This window comes from Ictidomys tridecemlineatus, chromosome 2 (assembly GCF_052094955.1).
Source record: "Ictidomys tridecemlineatus isolate mIctTri1 chromosome 2, mIctTri1.hap1, whole genome shotgun sequence".
Lineage (NCBI taxonomy): Eukaryota > Metazoa > Chordata > Mammalia > Rodentia > Sciuridae > Ictidomys > Ictidomys tridecemlineatus.
This window is the reverse complement of record NC_135478.1, coordinates 30,228,268-30,252,509: the sequence shown is the minus strand read 5'-3', so window position 1 is coordinate 30,252,509 and position 24,242 is coordinate 30,228,268. Positions and strand designations below refer to the sequence as shown.

The 24,242-nt window shown below is 37.3% G+C and overlaps 1 protein-coding gene across 13 annotated transcripts in view; it reads right to left on the bottom strand.

Annotated features, from left to right (window-relative positions):
* The window catches only part of Gadl1 (glutamate decarboxylase like 1), a 494,905-nt gene that overhangs the window by 50,569 nt on the left and 420,094 nt on the right, over nt 1-24,242 (bottom strand). For 12 of the 13 annotated variants that reach the window (XM_078038249.1, XM_078038239.1, XM_078038243.1 and 9 more), the window contains 3 exons: nt 21,744-21,943; nt 11,344-11,395; nt 2,730-2,819 (listed from right to left, as the gene is read on the bottom strand). In XM_078038249.1, the coding sequence (XP_077894375.1) occupies nt 2,730-2,819; nt 11,344-11,395; nt 21,744-21,943 (342 nt within the window). Of the gene's footprint in view, nt 1-2,729; nt 2,820-11,343; nt 11,396-21,739; nt 21,944-24,242 lie in introns of those variants that run through there. The other variant, XM_078038250.1, reaches the window with a different exon arrangement.

The following is a 24,242-nucleotide window of genomic DNA, read 5'->3' as shown; positions in this document are numbered from 1 at the left end:
AAACAGTCACATATGTGCACACATATTCGTAAACACACACACCCATTTATGTACACCAACACTCCAAACTCAAACTCATTATCAAATAATCCCTCCCCCTTCTCCTGCCAGAGGGAAGACTTATCACAACCAGTGATTCCGAAATCTGACAGCACAACCTGACACTAGTGTGAATCTAAGGGGCAAAGCCTTATTTGGTTTATTTATTTGTTTGTGATTCTCCATCCAGAGTAAATCCTGAAACAAGTTTCAAGTGTGCATTAAGTGCACTGTAGGTTATAAATCACATACTTGTACTACAGTAAGCAGAAAACCATAGAGATCGACAATAGATATAGATACCTCACATCCACATTGCCACATTCATGCATATGAACCCACACAGAGAAAGACAATAATAGGAAACTAAGAACCCGAGGAACAACAATAATTTGTGTGCATCATACCTTGTTATTAATCAAAAGCATCCATGAGGATTAAAATTATATAATATTAGATCAGACAATAGGAAAAGGTGGTTTAAAATGGCAGAAAAGTATTTCCAAAATGGAAAGATGGATAGGAACCATAAGAAGATTGGGTATTAACCACATAAGAGAAGAGATAAAAGAGAATGTCTCAATTCATGTTTAATCTCCAATTAAGTTTAAAAAGTATATAATATTTTGAATTCTCTCATTTCAAATCATTTCAATTCCAAATGTTCTGAAAATAGAAAGTAACATAATGAGTGAAAAATATCCCCCGGTACAATGAAATGATCTGTTCATTTTCATCCTTACCTGTGCAATACTACTGAGTCAGCAAAACACAAAAAACACACTGTCCATTTGCTTTCTTAGAAATCAAAAAATTATTTCTAGTTTAGTGAGAAAGATGGCAATCATATCTTTCTCATCTGGAAGCAGTTTCTCTCCCTACCCTGTCAAAAATCACCAGTCGCATTCTATCAAAGTGAAAAATGTGCCTGTAAACCTCACCATTAAATTCTCACATTGTCCAGTTCCTGCTTCTTTTTATGGATTACTTACCATCTGAAATGTATTCTTAAGCACTTTCCTGTTTGTGCTGTGTGACAAAAATACAAGATAAATCCCAAGGACTATGCTAACCACCTGAAATGGATAGTGAAGTGCTTGTCTAGGCCCAGACACAGGTAACAACAGCCACCTCTCCCCATTTTTGCTGCCTGACCTCAGGTTTGACAATAGGTGGAATATGTATTAGTCACCTACTATGTCCCAGTGAAGGAGGTGTAATGCATCATGAGGAAACAGAAAATGACCTGCGGCAGGTAAGACTAGAGATGGACGTGGCTGAAAGGCAAGGCAAGATATTCTTTCTATTAATGTCAGGGCAAAAATTCCAAGTTCTTTATATTGGAAGAGAAAGCCCCATAACCCTGCTGCTCTCCTCCTCTCCCATCACTTCTCCTATGCACCGCTATGGTGTTGAACCCCATCCTCCCCACCTGAACCTCTGGGTCTTTGTGCTGTGATTCTTCTGGGCATGAATGCTTTACAATTGTTCTTTGTCTAGCATCCACGTGTTGTCTAAGACACAGCTCTAGGGATGCACGCCGAGGAAGATGTTCTTTCCACTTTGACTGCAAACAGAGTTTATCTCCATTTACTGGATGTCTCTTTACTCATTCCCTCCTTGAACATGAACTTCTCAAGGGCAGAGACAAAGTTCTTTGATGTTTGTATCTCCAGAGCATAACACAGTGAGCACTCAGTCAATGTGCACTGTTGCCTGACAGATAAGTCTGTCCTTTCCTTCAGAGGGCATGTAGGAGGGCTATCACTATAAAAGTTATTAAAATAATTATTGTTTTCTCCACTGAGGAGAGGAAGCAGATTGCAAGTCAGAGCCTTTTACTAACCAAGGGCATGGAGTCTCCTGCGTGGCTTGGGAGGGAAGACACAGGGATAAGGGATTGTTTAGGTTTAATGGTACCAAACCATCTTGAGTTTTGATGCTACAACATCCCTATGGGAACTCTCAAGTTCACTTTCAGCATACATTATGTTCATACTGCAGCGGGTGGGATCAAGTAGTCCTGGCTCATGAGACTTCAAAGTTCTTGGATTCTGGATTAGAGGCACGATAGTCAAGGTGTGGATGAGATACAGCTGGCCCTGGGGTCTGGGCTTCTCCCCATTCTAGATTTTCAGTTCTCAACAGCTTTTAAGCACATTCTGTTGGGTCATTAACTGAAAATCATTCCTGGAATTTCTTTCATTTTCTTCCTGGGAGCTTCTTGGGTATAATGCACAGGACTTCATTTGGTGAAGAGGACAAATGCTGCACACTTAGAAAGGATGTCAGATTGAGACTTCTAACATCCAACTGAGGGGATGCAGCAATCACTGAGATGCTCCCGCAGAGCTGAGACCAGGAGCTGTTCATCACACAACTTTCACCTTTGTCCTGTTTGTTACCAGACCACATTTTCTGAAGTTCCGTGGGAAACAGAACTTCTAACTAATTCTCCACTCATTTTGCAAAGAGCACAATTTTGTTTTGAATTTGAGTGTGTACCTCAAGTGTTGTTGATTTGTTAGATGGAATCATTTGACAAGTTGTTATTTTCTAATACAGTAGGAGCCACCTCTTGGAATCTTCAAGAGGCCACAACAAGTACAGAATTATCTATAGCATCAACCGACATGAGCATTGAGTTTATCTCATTAGAAAGAAAAAAATATAATTTCCTCATTACTTACCAAATGGAGTTTTTCCCAGAATTCTGGTCCTTCTTCCATCTCTCTAAGGCTTGGTGGAATGTACCAAAAGCAGATATTGGCATATTCAGGCTGAGGATTAAGAAAATTTGAAAGTTTCCTCATTACCTTAAGATTTATTTTAGAATACAACAAACAAATACTTCTTAAATTCTTAGGTCATCCCTTTTAGAGTTATCTTGTGTGTATAACTTTGATAACAAGTCAGAATCTTATAGAGTAGACATCCATTCTGACTAATTTCTAAGAACAGCCTATTGGTAAACCTTTTTCCCCATGTTTGCACCTAGGAGATTCTCTTACATAAAAGTGGGTACAGACCACGAACTTGGAGCTAACTCAAAGCCATGCTGACCATCAATCAGTGCCTTATAGACAGACATATGCTCAGGACCTTCCTTTTCAACAGTGATCCTTAAGTTATATTTTTTTTCACCACTATATCCTTTCAAAATTTCTTTTGGCAGCGAAAATTGGCCTTTTGTTACTAGCTGTACCTGATAAATACAAAAGCCCCTGTGAATTGAGAGCAGTGTGACATACTTGGGCTTCACTATCCAGCACTGCCGCAACCCTAGCCAATATTACTAAGGATAAAAATGAGAAGGCAAAGGGGGAGGAGAAAGAGGAAGAGGAGAAAGAAGGAGGAGGTAACAATGACGATGATATCATCTTGACTCCTGGTTCTCAAACTTCAGTAAAAATGTGAATAAACCAGGGGACCCAAGTTCCTGTGCTCAGATCCAGGGTCTTATTGAGGCTAAAGAGCTGACATCTTCTACAGTGGGTAGTATGTGATCTTTGTTTGGGAAAAATGGTATGAACTATGGGCTCTAGTTCAGTTACCTTTCCCACTAGCCTGTGTTCCTATCAGACATGATTTGGTTAAACACCGGATGATGTTCCAGAATAGGCTTCAACCCAGCCATTATCACAAACAATGCTTTGTCCTCACTAAACCATATAACAAGAGCCATGACAAAGGCAATTGCAATAACCAGGTGATCTGAGACGTTATGTTGGGTATTCACACATTGGACACCTGGGAAATTATATTCAGGAAAGAATACTCTTCATTTGAGGCTTATCACTGACAGTATTTGAAAGGATTTTCATTGTTCCAAGACAAATACAGTTTGCAGATAACCAGTGTGAGGATAGTTCTCAATAACCATCAGAATTATGCATGAATGTCAGTACAGAGCACAAAGATCAAGCAAACAACTATCACCTCATATCTTAAGATCAAGACTGATATCATATAGCACTCTGATTTAGTGGATGTTAAGGCACAAGTGAGTGCTCAGGAACATTTCCAGCTTAACAAGAACATTGATCTGATCATCCTTTCATCTTCAAAAATTTTAACATTCCTATTGGATATGACAAAAACTAGAGTTACAAATCTTCAAAATATAGAGTAGTTAAAATGAAGTACTATGTAATTGAATTCAATTTCCACAAACATTTATCACGAGACTACAATAGATTTTTAAGGTCTGCATAATTTACACTTGGATTTCTGATTTATAATTGATTTGGTTACTTTCAGCTAGAATGCATTGGGCTTCCGACTTCTTTGATCACTTAATGTGAATAAATCTTTCCAAATAAAGCAACTATGATTAGAAAGTAAAAGAAAAATACAGTTAACCGTTACTAGATTCTAGGACTTTATGTCTGTATATCAAAGAGGACTTTTCCCCCAGATGCCGTTTATGTCAGCTATAAATGTATTGCCTTTCAGTTCCAAATCCACCCTCTCTTGGTGTCCTGCAGTAATGGAGGTGGAGGGTGCTGGAGGTACACTGGAGAAGGAAGTGGGTATGTCTTCCTGGTTTGATATGCAAACTTCATTGGCCTCCTGAGGAGTCTGTGGTTTTTTTAGCAGCAAACAGCTCCAGGTGCATTCTCCCCTCAAAAGACATCATAGCCAACTGGCATAAATGGTATTTCCTGTCATATGGCCTTCAGGTAATTTAGTGGAGGAGTGACACCAGCCAAGCATCTGGCTGGCATGACTTCTCTAGTCACCCAGTGGGTAGCCTGCAAGGAGCTCCAAATGATGGCACCTCTTTGGAGATGGCTTCCCTCAGTACTCCAATGGGTGGTGTCTAGCAAATCCTGCCAGAGTTACATGACGTCAGTGAAATTCTCTAAGATCTTGTGCGCTATTGGTAACACCTCTCCAAAAAGGCCTGGATCTTTGTCTGGGAGAGGGTAGACAGAATTCCTCTTCCTCAGGTACTCTGTTTGGGTCCTAGGAGTGGTGGATGCTCCCTATATCAGTATTCCTGTTCTGTTTGTTTGTCTTTGTGGTGCTGGGGATTGAACTAAGGGACTTGTATATGCTAGGCAAACACTATGCACTGAGCTACATGCCCAGCCCCGACTCCTGTACATTTTTAATTTCTCTTTCTTTCCTATGAGACAATTCCTCATGACTGTAATTCTATGTTAATAATCCCCCCATCTCTCTCTCCCTCCCCTTGCCATATATATATATATATATATATATATATATATATATATATATATATATATATATATATATCTTTCCCACTTGAAATTATTGGGCAGTTTTGTTCTTTTAAGTAGACCCTGATTAGCATATCATTAACTACATTCATTTGATTTTCTTTATTTTCATGAGAATGTTACAAAATATTTTATAACAACTTGATTTGGTACAAAAGATGCTATATTTCATAATTTGAGGCCTAAACCTTGTAAATATATTCCCTTTAGTAAGTTTCTGTTTAGATATTTTGATAGTGACATTTATATGATTCCTTTTGCCCATTCTCTTTTAGAATGGGATGATTTCAGTGCTAAAGACATTTGAAAACCTGTAAAGCTCTTTTGACACCTCATTTCTTTGGAAGAAATTTGATGCTACATTTGGTGGAATACCTTCACTTTAATCATTTCCAAAATTACTGAGAGTTGAAAGACAGTCTCTGAATGTTCACTAAGAACATATTTGAGTTTTTCCCCTGTCTCTTTTGCGCTACAGCTTGTATTTCATACACTGGCTTTCTTCAAGACACTTCAAAGCTCTAATGAGTATTTCCAGAGCAGAACCATTCATATGCCACTTAATTTTAATTCCCTTCATATATGAAAGTATGACCTCTTGGGTATCTTGGGAAAACGCTTAGTCTATGTTCTTTAAAAACCATAAAAATGGAAAGGCATAAAAAGGAATTCATCTCTGTCGTGCAGGGTACAAAAACCCTGTAGCAACAAGAACACTGTCATAATCTTTAAATTGCCATTAGAGAAAAAAATGAATCTATCCTGGTTTTTAAATAGGAAAAAGAAACAGATATACTCCAAGGTGCTTTCATGTGAATCCCAGGATGGATTGTTGAGTAAATGATAAGAGACCACTTGAGAAATCAATTCATGGTCACCAAGAGATGACAGTTCAGTAAAACTGAGTCATATAAAAGGAGTCATCCCCTTCGTTTGCAAAGTCATTAAATCAGAATAGTAGTAATAAAAACAAATCGAGTCCTATGCATTTTAATAAGTATGAATGTGAACTCCAGCACACAGATTCAAATAATCAATCAGGCAAATACTGAATGAAAGCAAGCTGGAATGGTGGATTATAACTGACTTCAGGATCCCAGGTTTTAAATAAGATTGGACTACTGAAAAATGTCAAAGGTAGGTTTAGGTAGTACAAAAAGCATGGATTTTAGACTCATAAGGATGTGGGGTTGAATTCCAAAAGGCCTTTGCTTGAATATGGGACACATGTTCTAAGTATCTGCTTTCTAAACTATAATACAGAGATGGAGATGGTATTGCCTATACCACATCATGGGTCTGAGGAACAGAAAGATAATTTATTTTCAGTATTTGGTACCACATCTGGCTTACGGTTGCACTCTATTAGATTATTTGGGGCCATATTGGTAGAAAGAGATGACTTTTCAAGTGGATATACCGCTTCATTAAAATCAGTTGAGATATATTACTGTGTTAATTTCTGGGTAGCATATTTGAAGGGGAACACTAAATCTTGCAGAGTATCCACAGAAGGCCAACTAAACAGTACTACATAATAATCAGAATTTCCTATACTATGAATAGTCCAGAATTCCTTGAACTATGCATTGGGATGAGAACATGACTTAGTATACTCACCTCTAGAAATTCAGATGCAAGTAAGGGAGCTAGATGAGGCAGATAAACTACAATGGAGTGAGCATTACAGAAGAAGGATCTTTTCACAACATAATACTCTGACAAAGGAATAGTGCACATGTAGAAGCCAGTGAATTCAGAGGAATGGCAGATAGAATGAAGAGGGGACAGTGTTTAATGAGAAGAGGTGAAGCTGGAAATGGAGGTGGAGGTCATATCATGTGAGGTTTCCTCATAGACTATGGCCGGGAGTCTGGGCTTGATCCCAGAGGTAATGTGGAGTCACTGCAGTTTCATCCTTGGGAACAGATTTCACTTTGGAAAAGCCACTCATACTACAGTATGGCAGATGGGCTGAAGAGGTCAAAGACTAGAAGTGGGACACAAGAGGCAATGGAAAGCTGAAGAGCGATGGGTTCCCGAACTAAAACACTAGCTTTGGGAGAGGAGAAGGTAAATTCGCAATGATATATAGGGAAAACAAAAGAGAGATGATGAAAGATGGGATAGAGAAAGGGGAACGAAGGGATGGGAAGATGGGAATAGGAAAGACAGTAGAATGCATCAGACATGACTTTCCTATGTTCATATATCAACACTCCACCAGTGAAACTCCACATCATGTTCAACCACAAGAATAGAATCCTAATTAGAATATGTTATACTCCATGTTTATATAATATGTCAAAATACATCCTTACTGTCATGTATATATAAAGAGAACAAATAAAAAATAAATTAAAAACAAGATTTTTTTTTTGCTTGGATGGATCAAAGTTCCAATGACCAAAAGGAGAATATAGAATTTTGGTAAGAAAAATGGCTACATTTCAGTGTAGGACAGCTCAAATTTGAAGTTCCTGTGCAATCTAGATGAAAATGACAGCAGACACTCATATACAAAGGACTTCTGTTTAGGAGGCAAGTCAAGGATGGAGACATATATTTTATATGTATGTGTATATATATATATATATATATATATACACACACACACACATATACATACATACATACATACATATATCAAAACATCAAGGGTATTCAGATGAAGAGCCCTTTACAGAGACCAAGAAGACACTGGAAAAGAGGAAAACTAGAAAAGAAGGTCAAAGCAAACAAATCAGGAAAATTTCAAGAAGGATGGAGTGGATAACACCTGTAAAATACTACAAAAATCCCCAGAGAAGAAGATTAAGCACTATATGTTAGATTAGGCAATTAAGAGGTTGTTGCAATCTAACAAATCTATATAACAAAATGACTATGTAACATAAAACACACATGCTTGACACATCTTAGTAGTAAGGTTCACTGAGTACTAGAATGTGAGTAATCTGTGCTACCTTGGAGAGAGATTAACTAATGAATTCTCTGCAGGAGGAAGTGTACAAGCAGAGGCTGATCACCTGTTGACTACCTGCAATGGACAGGAGGCCGACCAGATGTCCTTGAAGATGCTTTATAATTCTTCAAGTCTATGAAACCTAAATACCTCTTCCTAATGTAGAACTCAAAAAGGAAAACCGAAAGTTAAATAATTAGGACTCTCCCAAGAGATGAAAATAAAATATGTGAATGATGGTGTAAGAATGAATATACCTCTAGGAAAACATCTATTAGATCTTAGATCCAATCCAGGAAAAGTAGAGATATGATTTTCAGGTGACTATGAATAATGTACAATTTATTTAAAATAATAACTTTCAATCATCTTCAAGAAGATATGCATTGCTTTTGCTTGCTTCAGGGTCAGATATTCAAGTGCCAGGTCTTTGATTGTTGTGTTCACTTACTGTTCTCAATGTTCTGCTTAGATTTCTCAGTGTTCTCTGCTAACCACCAGTCTGTCTCTTCCTCCATCCATCCTCCTCAACTCGACACTTGCATGTAAAATTCAAGGTGTAATTCTATTTTATTTCTTGAAATAAAATAAGAGGAAGTGGAAGGCGTAGATCACATACAGGAAAATCTTTATAGGAGGTGCTGGGGATGTTGCTCAGTGCAGAGCATGAGCTATATATGCAAGAGGCCTACAGTTTAATCCCCAATACCAAATAAATAAATAAATAGACAAACAAAGAAAAAACTCCTTATAGTAGAAATTCTGGAGGATCATCTAGGAAGTCACCTTCACTGCCAGGGCCAACTGAATTCCGTAGGGAAAATACTCAGGAGCAGAGGCTGCCTATTAATTAAAAACTACCCGAACTTTCTTCACAAAGTTATGAATGTCATTCCCTAAAGATGATGGTAAGAGGTTCCTTCCTCACACTGCTAAGCCTTGAGGAAGAATATATACATAACATCTTAAGTAGCTCATCTTTTTTTCTCAACACGTTTTTTTTTAATCATCTCTCAGAAGACTGTGCAGATCCAAGGTATACAATATTTTCCATAAGCACTATAATTTCCATTGTTAAGAGAAACTAAGGCAACTGAAATTTGAGAAAATAAAGAAATAATTCAGACTCAAGAAAATCCAAAAAGTGACTCCAACTTGACTTAAGCCAATCACATGACTGTTGTTTTTCCCCTACATGGTTAGGAAGGCACCTGGAAAAACTCAATGGGTTCTTAGTTATAAGTCCATTCTTACAGTTAATGAAATTATCAATAATTCCTAAATATCCTCCAATAACTAGTTCATATTCAAAGTTACCCAAAACTCTTCCAAAAAATGAGTTTTTATAGTTGGTTTGGTCAAATTAGTGTTCTACTCTTGTTTCTCATGCTGCATTTGGTTGTTAGGTATCTCTACTCTCTTTGAACCTAAAACAATTATCACCACTTCCTCCTTTGTGTCTCTTTAACCCACTTACCTGTCAAAGGCACCAGGTTGCCTCTCTTTAGACATCCCACAAATTTGTCTTCTTGTTTCTTGGTAGTCTGACTAAAACATCATTTAAATGTGACTTTTCAAGTTCATTTGTATCTCAGATTTTCAGGAACTTCGAAGATTTAGAACCTCCTAATCTGATGCTTCCTTTGCAGATAGTAGTAGAAGCTACTCTCTGAGAAGTGCTTCTCAAACTTGCTGAGGACCGTCATGACATCTCACCTGGGCTACTACAACAGTATCCTAGTTTGCCTAGTTTATTCTCTTCTTGTCCTCCCTTCACTCCACCCCATCACATTCCTCTCTCTTCATGACATCCAGCATGATATTTTCAAATTGGAATAGACTACACCCTTCTTGAAACATCTCCAGTAACTGTACTTGGAATAAGAACTGAAGGTCTCACCTTGATCAGCCTGACCCACCTGATCTCCTTTCTGCCCACATTTCCAACCGCATCATGTGCTTCACTTCTCTTTGTTGAAGACACCTTCCTTTCAGGGCACCAACATATAAAATTCTCTTCTCCCTAGAATGCTTTTCCCTCGAACATCTGCACTCATTTATTATCATCCAGGTCTTAGCTCAAAGATGAGCTTAAATGGCCCTGATCCAACCATCCAAGCCAAACCAGTGCCCCCACTCCCTCATTTCAGAATTTTATCTTAATCATTTCCATTATAGAACTTGCCATATTGATAACATTTATCTGTATACTAGATTATCTCTCCTGAATCGGTATACTTTCTCATGAGTTCTCACTACCTGACATTTTCCAAGTATCTATTCGCTTGTTCAGTGCCTTTCAATTTCCATTTGAATGTCAGCACTATCAGGGCAGGAACATGCTCTGTCCCCATCTCCAGCATGCCCAGACTTGTGCCCGGCAAACAGTCATTGTTCAATATATCTTGCCAAACAAATGCTCACCAAAAATTCACTAGATTTCTTATATACAGCACAAGTTCCTAGATTGCAACCACTCGGTAACTTTATATTAGGTTAAAAAAATGCAATAAGGTATAGGCTATAACAAGATCTAAGAAAACCTCACACTTTCTTTTAAATCAAAATTAAACAATATTCTCATATCTTAGAAAGAATTCCTCTAGCTTTGTAACCACCTTACTTCTTATGTGTAGCAAACAATTCAACGACATCAACAACAAAATGACTTATTTTCCCAATGCTTCAAAGCTAATACGCTCTCATTATTTTACAGAAAGAGAAAAATGTATGCATTATTGTGCGTTCTGATAATTGATTTTTCACATGCAGGCACAGTTGAATATTTGCACTACACTCATTATGCAATTTATATATCAAGATAGAGGTCATAATTTATTCACTATTATCCCTGGTAATTATTATTGAGCATTTTAATTTTCAATACTTAAAGGCAAATGTATTCCCTGTGAATCCAACAAAGGAAAAATGCTCACTAATAGAGTAAATTAACATAATGGACTCTATGAATTACGCTAATGACTTTTTTTTAAGTCTGTAACACAAAAACCAATGAAATATAATAGATTAGAAAATTACCACCTTTATCACTGTTGACTGACACACTCTGAGCACAATTCCACCATTACTTACTTCCATCAGTAACTTGAATCCTTCTCTTTTCTTGATTTCTTCTACTAGGTACCTAAAATTAGAAGTTACAATAATATTTATAATTACAATCTGAAAATGCCATGAACATGGTTGACAAGTCTGTTATTTCTGATGCAGAGACAGAGCTTTCACATAAGAAGATAGAGCTAAGAGTACAGGTACAGGCACAGATACGAATTTGAACAGATAATTCCTGAGCGCACTGCAGTCCTCTGGGTCTCCATGGAGAGATTCACTTTTTAATGAGATGAGGTCTATCAAACATGTTAACATCAGCTTTTAACTGCAGTGTGAAAGGAAAATAAAGGAGATTGGGTATATTTCTCTGACTATATGGTTTTCACATCAATATTACAGAAGGGGGTGGTTTAGCATAGACACTTAAATTACCTCTCTTGCTTGGAAGAAAATATTTTGGGTACAGAATCCTTACTTGTAAGTTAATTTAAGATCAACATCATCTCCCAAGATAATTAGTATCATGTTAAGAAATAAATGGACTCTAGACATTGGCAGAATATCTTTGATGTCATCCCAAATACAAAGAGAGTTATCAACTAGAAGCAAAGGACCAGGTACATGAGGTATGGAATATGATTGGGAAAAGACTAAAATGACAATAGGAATATAGAGTAAAATAACATTGACTCTTCTTCCCAAGCCTGTTTTTTTTTTTGTCTATATAAAAAATAAACCTGAAATGTTTGGCTTTGAAAACTAGTAATTTGATCAGAAGCCTTAAAAAGTTCACAATTTCTGACCCAGTGTCTCAAATTTTGGGGTAAAAGGTAAATTAATGGTCAAAAGTGCTGAAAGAGATGTATTTTCAAGAGATTTATTGTCATCTTGAATATAATACCAAAAGCAGAAACAAAGAAAGAGGAAAACATCAAACCCAACAATAAATAAGGACTGATGTGGAAAACTGTGCTCTTCTCAGGGAATTATGATACCATGACTATGTCACTAAATTATGTATCACCAATTAATTACTGAAGAACACACACACAAAATGTTCTTCTTGGGCCCCAACTCCATAAGCTATAAAACTGGACTAAAACCAATCTTCCCAAGTTGAAAGTATCATTGTAAAAAATTGAATAAATCCATACACAAAATGTTGTAAAGTCAAAAAGCTATAGAAAAAGGGGGTATTTATTATCACATTATTTACTAAATGCCATTCTAGAATGTGTATATAGAATGCCTTAGGCTACAACACGCTGTTCCTTTTTTCCCCAAACTTATTTACATGGCTTCACAAATAAGGTTCAATATTGATGTCTACATGTAGGTCTTGTCTTTGAAATGTACAAAATTTTATAAATATCCTATAAATATTAACTAGTAATGTCGATTCTTTATTTTGAGCAATAAAGTGACACCACACACACACACACACACACACACACACAGACTCACAAAGCATTGAGTCTCTAAATACATACCCCTGTTCCCAAATATTTTTTTTAGGAGGCATTATGAATCTATAAGGTTTTGGAACCTTTAGAAAAACTTCCTAACTTATAGAAAAAGTAATCCCAGTAGTTAATAAACAAACATCAGAAATAAGGCTTGAGGTCATTGTTAATTTAAAAAGATAAAATATAAAAAGAATATTAATCCATATTTCCCACCTAATACTGGAAAAAAATTTTAAAAAGTAGTTACATCTAGTACCATTGAGCATCTGATAGAAAACTGTTATAAATCTTTTAAAGTTAATGATCCTCCTATCTCTGATCAAGCAAACCACTTTGGATCTAGTATACTAGGAAAAAGATTAATATTAAGGTTAATCAAAGATATAGACATGATATGCAGAAAGATAAATATACATATGCATATATGTTGTACATAAAGTTCCCTGTGTGTGTGAAGGGTGGGGTGTATATGTGTGTGTGTGTGTGTGTGTGTGTGTATGACACAAAACAACCAGAAACAAGATTAATATCCAGAAATTGGGATGGTAGATTAAAATATACTATCATGACCCAGCGTAATACAAAGCAGCTATTAGGATGAACACATTCTATCTCCTTCGGTTAAACCACAGGATGTTGGGAATGTGTTAGTAAAAGATAAAAGTGAGGTACCAAGAATCGTGGATAATTTGATTCCATTTTTTAAAGATTTTTTTTAGTTGTAGACAGACACAATGCCGATATTTTATTTTTATGTAGTGCTAAGGATCGAATCCAGTGCCTTCCACATGCAAGGTGAGTGCTCTACCACTGAGCTACAACCCCAGCCCCTTGATTCCATTTTTAAATAATTTTTTAAAAAGGAACAATAAGTTATCTATCCACATGCATATCTGAGCATAGAGTAAAATATGGAAGAATATACCTTACATCCTTCAAGTTTGCTTACTTTTGGGGTTAGATAGGAATTATTAAGATTCAAAGATGTAGTTACTTGTGTAATTTTTTAAAAAGGAACTTGAAAGAAAACTATAAAGCACACCACAAAGCAAAATCTCTACCTGTGCAAAGAAGTCTTTGTGCAATACCCCTTTGTTCACCTTCTCAGGCACAAAAGTGCAAGCAATCCATTTACTCCAACCTCACGCTGTGATTTCATCCTGAGGAGACCCAACTGACCTCAGCATCCAGAGGCTCTGAGTAATGTTTTGACTCTCTAGAAACCATGGCAATGACTAGATTAGAAAGGGCTAAGATGCAGCAAATCGACTTGTAACCTGGCAACTTCTTACCCTGCCTGAGCCTGCCTCAGTTCCTCTGGAGATGCAGGACCAAATCAGGGACATCCTTCCCTAGTACATTGTGACTGTGTGAAACTTATACCCACTATCTGTTGTCTCCACTTAAAATATTTCTGTCCAACTGGTTAATGATGCTCCTGGGAGAAAGTGTTCCAAAACAGAACTGAATTTTGCCAGTTAAAACTCTGATTTTTGCTGACCAAGTAGACCTGAGCCTTTTGTTGGGGTCAAGGTTCCCACTGCAATCATTTTTAAAGTCTGTAAAACCTCATGTTACTCTCCAGCTGAGTTGAGACTAGAAGTGATCTGGGGAAGAGGGAAACCTGCTGTTTTATTGATAACAAAAGTGTAACATGAGAATTTCCAAATTATGCTTCATGGTAACCATGTTAATAGCACCACATAAAAGAGGTCCCACTGTCAAATAAGCCTGAGCACTGCCGGTCCTAACAGACTGCTTCTGTCCATGATTAGAAGTATGCCTGGCTTCATTCAGCAGGCCACTTATCGAGCTGCTTGGCTGGCTTGAGAGGATCACCAGGAACCAGATATTTTCTATCATTCAGCCCACCATGCTGAGAGGTCAGTAGGGTCTCCTCTCATGTTCACAGGATGACCACCACAACTACAACTAGCACGTCCTTGCACAAGGGTCCTCAGAAGGAACAGAGGGGATTAGAGCCAAAGCACTTTCTTTTCTTATATCCATCTCTCTATTTAGGTGAGAACATTTTCCCCAAGTGTTCACAGAATTCTTCCTGCATCTTACTGATTGAGTCATACACCCAGCCACATGTATGTGTTGGGTTAAACCAATGCTCCCAGATGGAACACTATTATCTAAATAAAACATGGTTCTAATGGCAAGTAATAAGAGAGCCTGGTTGTTGGGTGTCTGTTTACTGGTGACAGCAAAAATGTCTACTACAGGCCTCTTATTGCTCTTGTGAGCACTTGAATTTTTAAGAGAAGAATAAACACTAGTTAACATTTCCTACTCATGTTTGATCATGGAATTATTTTTTGAAGGATCATCTATTAAAATCTTCTGGAAGTCTATTATTCCACAGAGCATAGTTCCAAAATGCTAGTTTTTTAAAAAAGCTATAAATAAATAGAATAAAGATCAGTAGAGTGGAGGAAAAGGAAACAGGAGAAGGGAGAAAAAGAGGGAGGGGGTAATCCTGAGGACTGAATTAAAGCAAATTATATCCAATGCTTGTATAATTATGTCAAAATGAACTCCAACATTATGTATGACTAAAATGAACTAACAAAACAGTTCATTGTTGATTGCACAAATGATGTGACTCTATTTCATGCACAGAGACGTGAAAAATTCTGCTGCATTCGTGTACAATGAATCAAAGAGCTTTCTACTGTTGTGTAAGACTGATTGGAACTAATAAATTTTTAAAAGTTCATTGTAAAAAAAAAAAGAGAGAAGTACTTCTTCTATAAGGAATCTTACCCTCTTCTAAATAAATGCTTAAATGAAATGAGTTGTTAGGAAGGAATCCAAATAAATTTTGGGTCACCTCTGTCTATATTCATAGGGATGACTTATTCCTCACAACTTCTTTTTTCAATCTATGGAAACATCCTAAAAATAAGATACATTTTTTTTTTAAAAAAAACTATTCTTACATGGCAGAAGCCATAAAAAGATGTACATTCAGTTTTGGGGACATAATGCAGAAATCTGAAACTACTTCTATCAAAGGCGAGCCAGGGAGTGAAGTCCAAACTCCTCTTTCTCCCTCCCACTGAGCCTGACACAAAAAAGAGGGAAGAAAAAATACACATCAGCATGAATTCTTCCGCAGTCCTATTGGGGTAAATCTTATATGAATATTCTGACTTGATTCTGAAGCATATATTAATGATAATCTGGCTCCAAAGTGGTTCTCTTTCCTTTCCTTACAAACGTGTTCTCAACATTAGAGACTCTCAATTCTCCAAGTTGTTACATGAGTCCATTTAAATTTTTTGGATTTCACTTGTCTGTTTTGCAAGCTGTGCTTCTCTTTCTGAAAATAGCCTTTCTAGTCCCTTTCTTAATTCGCCAGCCACTATAGAGTCCCCTTGGACCACCCTGGACACAGTAAGTTTCTCTCCCCATCTCATTTTCTCCGTTGAAATTTCTTCTGATGGCTGCACCAAGCCTCCCAGGACTCTTGAGATTTTTCCATCTGCTTTCAGTATGCTCTGCATATATCCTATCTCATAGCTTCCTCTGATTCATCACAGACACCCACATACTCTATCCTACTGTGATTTTTTTTAAAAGTAACCAATTTAAAGAAAAGAATGAAAACATTGTCCCTTCTAGACTCAATCCCTCCCATTGCCCAGAGAAATCGACTAGCACAAAAGCCCCATTGTGTAACTGCTCACCTTTTCCAGACTGATAACGATACATCCCTCAGCACTCATGCAAGTCTATGAAATAAATTCCACCTGAGAGATTGCAGAGATTGTATGTCAAGGGACTAGATCAATGACACGCTAGAGACCAAATAAAGTAGCAGAAGAGGAGTTTCTGAGCCATGTGTTGTTGTTGAAAAGACTCACACACATGACTCTTCTGAGCCTGCTTTAAAAATCACCCTTTAGTGAGAATCCATTTAACCCGATTGCCACAACAAAGGTGCAATCAGGATGGAGAGGTGGGTAGATAGGTGGTAAGCAGGTAAGAGGTAACTACCCCTACTCCCTGCCCCACTGCAAAACACCGACAACTCTTTTGGGCAAAAAACAGGAATGCATGATCGCCTGCTTTGTGCTAAAAAAAAAAAAAAAAAAAAAAAAAAAAAGATGGTTTTAAACTCTAGCCCTCTCGGTTTCAATTATGCTTAATAATCACGTTGTTTTAGGCTCCCAGTATTATTGATATTCCAATAACAAAATGAAAAAAGCTTTTCTTTGGTGGGGAGAAGGGACTGGGGATTGAACTCAGGGGCACTGGACCACTGAGCCACATCCCCAGCCCTATTTTGTATTTAATTTAGAGACAGATTCTCACTGAGTTGCTAAGTGCCTCGCTAATGCTGAAGCTGGCTTTGAACTCATGATCCTCTGTCCTCAGCCTCCTGAGATGCTGGGATTACAGGTGTGTGCCACCGCACCTGGCTGGATAAAGCATTTTAATAATTAATATTTCATGAGAGAAATATTTTCTCCTCAATTGGAATGACAGAGTCAAATGGAAATTGGGAAAATCCTGAGATATATTTTAGGCACTCATATTTTTTTCCTTCTTGCTGGATTTCTGACAACCCATAACTTCAGAATCAATGTCCTCCTAAAATTCTTGCTTTACCAGAGAAGAGGGAGAAAGCTATCTGGTTAGGACAGCAGTGCTCACTCTGATTTATTTATTTATTTGGTATTGGGGATTTAACCCCAGAGGCCCTTTTCTTTCTTTCTTTTTAATTAAATGTTACAACTTTAAAAAAAAAAAACTTTTAAAAAAAATTTTAGTTGTAGACAATACCCTTACTCATTTATTTTTATGTGGTGCTGAGGATTGAACCAAGGGCCTTGCATGTGCCAGGCAAGCACTCTACTGCTGAGCCACAATCCCAACCCAGAGGCCCTTTTCCACAAAGTTACATCCTGGTTATTTTTATGTTTTTGAGAGAGGGTTTCACTAAATTGTTCAGGTTGGCCTCAAATTTCAGGTTTTCTTGCCTCAGCCTCCAGAGTAACTGGGATTACAAGTGTGTACCACCTCCCATGGTCAGGGCAGGGATCATTGTCTATCAAAATCTGGTCTTTAAATCTTTTTTTTTTTTTTTAAGAGAGAGAGAGAGAGAGAATTTTAATATTTATTTTTTAGTTTTCAGCAGACACAACATCTTTGTTTGTACGTGGTGCTGAGGATCGAACCCGGGCCGCACGCATGCCAGGTGAGCGCACTACCGCTTGAGCCACATCCCCAACCCTGGTCTTTAAATCTTAAAGTCAATATACAGATTCCTAGCTGGACTTACTGTGCCAGACTGTTATCTATGGAAGAATTTTATACTTTTTGGAAATAAATCAGAGTTAGTCTTAGAAATTATGCCAGGTAGAGTTTTCTGACCTTGGATGGGAATTGTTTTTATTTGTTAAACTCTGAAGCAAATTCCCATTGGTCAGTAGACTTGAGGACAAAATTATTTAAACTCTAATCCTTCAGTGGTTCAAACTCTGCAGCTCACATAATCAGCAGTATTCCAGAACTAAAATATCTGCTCTTGCTTTCCCAGGGCAGAGGGAGAGAGTTAGTTTACTGTGGCAGGTGAGAGCCAGTTGCTAAATAATCTGAAGTTATACAAACCACAGCTGTGAGTAGCTTTCAGTTTACCATGATTAAAATATTTACACCACGGGGGCTGAGGTTATGGCTCAGCAGTAGAGTGCTCACCTAGCATGCAGGGGGCACTGGGTTTGATCCTCAGCACCACATAAATGTAAAATAAAGATATTGTGTCTGCCTAAAACTAAAAAATAAATATTAAAAAATGTTTACACCATGGAAATTGGCAGACACTACAAAGATTTTTTTTTCTTTTAGCAGCGCAGCACTGCATATAAGCTCAAGCAAACAGAATAGATCCAGGAATTGAGAAAATATTCTCATATTCCTAAAAAGTAGGACCATAAAGCAATCAGTAAATTTGAAAAGAAGACATAAAAATAAAATCTTTCTATTGTTAGTTTAATATGATCTAAAGAAACTTTAAAGAAACTTTAAGTTTGTAGTTATACATTAATTCCCAAGAGACATGCCTACAAAGACTGTCCTTTTCTTTAGAATTGAGGGGTGGGAAAACAGGGTGACCTTTACAGACCTCAGGAATACACTGTTGAATATCAACAGTATGGAAAGTTAAGGCAAAAAAAAATAACTATTATGAGTAGCAGCAGGAAAAAGGAGGGACTCTTTTTCAAATATTTAAATATAGGTTACAGAGTCTGCAATGATGCTCACTGAAATGTTAATTCAATTCAATTCAACTTGACAAACATTTACAAACAATAAGTGTTTGTTGAATTGAATTGAAATGTTAACATTTATCCTCCTGTGATATTTCTCTGCAAAAAAATTAGAAAGTATCCTCAGACTATAAATTCTACCCTGAGATGAATGTTAACTTCATAATAAGTACGACCATCAAATATTTATACCTAGCCTTATTTCAAGACACCTGTCATTGACTTATTTAGCAGCTTTGACAAAATAATGCAGAGATTCTAACACATTTAAATGCTACAAGAAAATAAAAAGCAGGAAACAGAGCTTCCTGGACTTTTAATTTAATGGGCATCTATGAATATTTATAGTAGATTTGCTTTTTTTCACAACTGGGTAGTTATCTCCTTACTTTTAATAGAAACACTTTAACCCTACCTCTACTGAAAGCACATTCTTCACCCAGTTTCAGTACATCCCTTATAGAAGTATTTGATACTCTCCTGGTACTAAGCAAAGACAGTAATGACCAATGCATGCATCATATTTCCCTGAGAACAGTGACTGACTCCAAGATGGACATTTCCCTCACTCACAAATAAATTATTCTTAAGATTTTTGGAAGAGGAGCATACTCTCCTTCTGACCTTGACCTTGAACCTGGAAAAATATATATCTGACTCCTGACAGCCACCTTCCTACATGGAAATAAACCCAACATGAAGGAAAGCAGGGCTGAAAGATATAGAAAGATTCAGGCCAGGTGATATTCTTTAAACCCCTAGTCTAAACCATCATTAAGCTAACCTTATCAATCACTTCAGGTGATAATTTACTTTTCTTTCCTTATAATAGCTTGAGAGGTTTTCTTTTACCACAAAAAAAGAGTCCTAATAATATAATGCAATGTAACATATCATATCAACTTATAAAAGTCTTTTGAAAGTGCCAAAGTCATCTCTTTACCAGCCTTAATATCCAGGTCCTTTTCCACAGAATTTGCAGTTCTTCCTGTCAAAAGGCAGAGGCTACCTATTACCTCTGAAAGTTGGTCTTGGTCAGATGATTTGCTTTGGCCAATGAAATGCTGGTAGATATAATGCATTCAGAAGTTTAAAGTGAGCTTGCATGAATGGGCTTGCCATCTTGGGCTTGTTATGGCTATAACAAAAAGATGTCTCAGCATGCCTGTTGGTCCAAGGAAGATGAAAGAAATGTAGAGAGTAAAAGTGTAGAGTAGAACTCAGTACTGCAGTCACCACAGTATAAAGTGGAGCCACTCCAGCTAACCTGCAGATCCCAAAGAATGAATAATTCCTGTTTAAGATACTAGGTTTCAGAATTTGATGCACAAAATACTCATTTCATTCCCAGAATTAGAAGAGGAAATTTATAAATATCTAAGGAGATTCTTCAGGATTTTGCGAGTGAATAGGGAGTTTTCAGGGCAAATTAGTGGCCAAGCAGGTAAGAATAGCCACAACTTATATAGCATGCAGCATATGCCAGGCATCGTTCCAAGTGATTTGCATAATTATGTTTTACATAATTAATCTCTGCAATAATAAATATTTGCTCTTATTGTTACTATTTTACTGAGATAAAACTGAGGACCACAGAGATAAAGAAACATGCTCAAGTCACATAGTCAATGCTAAGTTTTGAATCCACTTTGTACTGCTATACTATAGTAAATAGGTTGGATTTAAAAAAAAAAATCAGTAGGCAATGAATGCTGAGGACTATTGTTCTCCATAGGTTAAGGCCTCATCATGTTCATGACTGAAACAATGTAGGATTAAGAGTCCAACCTTTTGATAGAAGCCCAAAGTCCAGATTTGGGAGAAATCTATTTTAAAGTATTTTAAATGTCTAAATACTTTTTAACACCATGAAGGTCAACTCTCTGCAGTGAATGTTCAACAGAACACATTTAAATCTAAATTCAGCTGTGGTCTGTTGTTTTGCACCCACTGATCTAAGTTTAGCAGGTCAGTCTTGCTCAGATGGCAAGTGTCTGGCACCTGTATCTCAAGAGCTTTTCTAATGTCCTTGAAAGTCATGACAAAAGCTTTATTTTTCATGATACTAAAAGGCAAGAAAACATGGTGCTTTTGCAGTATTTTTTTCTTTATGCCTTCACACTGTCCCCATATTCTCGTGTACCCGCTTTGTGAGTCCTTAAAGCTACACTAGATTTCCGAATTTCCTCATATCCAGAGATTTGGGCTGGTGCTCCCTCTGCCTGGATCATTCTCCACTCTTCCTCATCAGGTCCCATTTAAATGTCTTTCTCTAAGAAGCCTCAGCCAATGTCCCTTGAGAACTCACTAGGGTACCTTCCTGGGTTCTCTTGGAGACCCATGTACCTCTTTTACCAAAAAGGAGAGTCACTTGTATTTTATCTGCTTCTCATTTGAAAGCATCTCTCAGTGGGCTAGAATCTGAAGGCAGTTGATCAGACTGCTCTGCTCACAGTTCCTAACATACAGTAGGTGTTAAGAAAAATGTTTATTGCATGAAAGGAGAAATTCACAAATAAAAGAACATGTAGAGATCTTGCCAGAGTTACAAATGTTACTTCATTTGGTCTTCCTATTATAGAGACACATGGACAGACAGACAGACAGACACACACACACACACACACACACACACACACCCACAGAGAGAGTCACAGAGAGACACACTCACCTAGATAAAGCAAGAGCACGATTAACTCTTTCTTCAAGGCCTAATGTGCCCAGGGCCTTCCAGGTCATCCAGAACTTGAATGCATCTGGTCTCCTGCTACATTGGATGGACTTGTCTCCTGTGTCATAGCTGACATCATAGAATTTATCCTGCTGGAAGAGATAGGATGCCTTGGCAGAGTAGCATTTCTTAAGAAGGTCCTTTGGAAAAAAAAATAAGAAAAGATGAAGAGACTGTTTATTTTTAAAATATACTTGGATTTTTAATAATTTTTTTAAAATTTTTATTCTAATTTGTTATATATAACAGCAGAATGCATTACAATTCATATTCCACATATAGAGCACAATCTTTCATATCTCTGGTTGTATACAAAGTATATTCACAACATTCGTGTCTTCTGTACGTGGTGTACTACTTGAATTTTGAAAACACAGAAACAAAACCTATAAGTTATTCTACTACTAGTACCAAAAGTAGTAGAATATGTCCAGTCCCTGGACACTCTTGGTATGCTCTGATTTTGAGAATTTTGATTCACTGAGTTAAAAAACAAACAAACAAACAAACAAACAAAAAACAACCCTCAGAGTTGACAATTCTAGGTTCAGCTCCACAGTTTCACTGATGAACAGGAGAAGTGAGGAGACCATGCCTTCATCATCTCTGTGAACATCAAGGTGGCCAGTTTCCCAAGATGAATCATCTGGAACTCACTCAAAGTTCCAAAATGAGGACAAAATATCTGACCTATTGTACATGATGTTATACGACTGCATAAGCAAAAAGCTAGGTTTTTAAACTCTATTCTTTTCAACTCATATCCACAATGAAAGGCCAGACATGACAATAATCCAGGGATGGAAACCTAAGGAAGGAGTTTTGGAAGAGTTCAACATGACTTGCAAGTTCTGACAGTCACAGAGCATCAACTGCCACCCCCAGGGGTCTTTCATGTTTGTTTTTGTTTCATATTGGTCTTCTTTACAACCAAACTCCCTTCACATTTACTAATTGATTACTTTTCACTAAGAAGCCAGTAACAATTTCCTGTTTACCATCATTTTATGGTCTTCACCTTGACCCCAAATTATTAGAGTTCAAACCACGTTGCCCTCGGTGTCATCAGGCATCTACAAAACCCCAGATTTCCTGACCTGTCATCCATATCCCTCACACCCTCCTAAGCTCCTTCATGCCTGCAACACATTTACTGGAACCCTCTCCACTTCCGGGGTAGTCAATCTTCTCAATGTCCCTAAACACAGAATTTTGTGCCATCTGTACCTTTGCTCACATCATTTGCTTGAGCTTGACTCTATTTTATTATAAGATTTGACACATTCAAAAGAATACATGCAATCAGTACATTTATAAATTCTGAAGATTACCATCACTAAATATAGCCTTCCATCTTTATCTAGGTCTACCGTTTCAGCGGGTCTTGTCAAGTTTTTCTTGACAAGACAAGCTTCTGGTCCATTCCATCAGACTCATACTTAGCTGCATTTGCTGCCATGCTGTTCCCATTTAATGAGTAGTAGTCACCACATTTTCCTTGTGTGTCCCAGCAAGTTCTTGAGCACAGGGGTCATTCCTACCCATTTCCATTTTCATGGAGCTTAATGCTTTGCTGGACACAGCGTGCCCTCGTTACACACAAGGACATGATGCCCCTCCCCAAAGCCACGCTTTTCATGGGGTATGAACAGAAAAAGTCCAGATACTCGTGTTTCTCATTCAGTGCATCTTCCAAACTTTAACAATGTAAACCTGCCAGGTCTGTCCCAGAAGCTACAACAAGACTCCTCCCTAGACACAGAGATCCTAGTAAAGCTCCTTTCTAATCAGAGAATATATTAAGTATGTTCCATTTGACTGATCAGCTTGCACTTGAGAGAGTGAAAAGAAAATTTCAAGGCATCAAATTCCAAATAAAAGACAAATCTGCCTTTTTAATAGAAGCATTGTCTTGTGTGGACACTAATCTCCATCTAAGTATGTTCCATTACCAAAAAGCATGATTTTACATAATGGTAAACCATTATATACCAAATATGATCAGGAAGTCCCAAATCTCACTCACTATTCACAATAAATGAGTATAAAATAATAATCAAAGGAATACTAGTTAGATGTGAAGCTGGCTCTGATCCATATTCTTGGTGAACACAGGGGAAGAGTAAATTGCTCAGATGTAACAAAAAAGTATAAAAAAGCCCCCTACTCTTAAATGTTCACTTTTATTTTGCCACCATTGTCCCTCCCTACCTCAATGGTCAAAAAATTTGGTTATTGTTTCCATACTATCTGCTATATAGTATAATGTTATAGTATAATGCATTTATTTTAAGTACAAAACGTGCACGCACATTCACAACGCCATTATACACACACTCATACTTGCACCATGATTCGAAATTGACTTTTATCAAACATGAAAGACTTTTTAAAAATCCCCACAGAAATGAACTTTGATCATGTCTCTGGGAAGCTTCA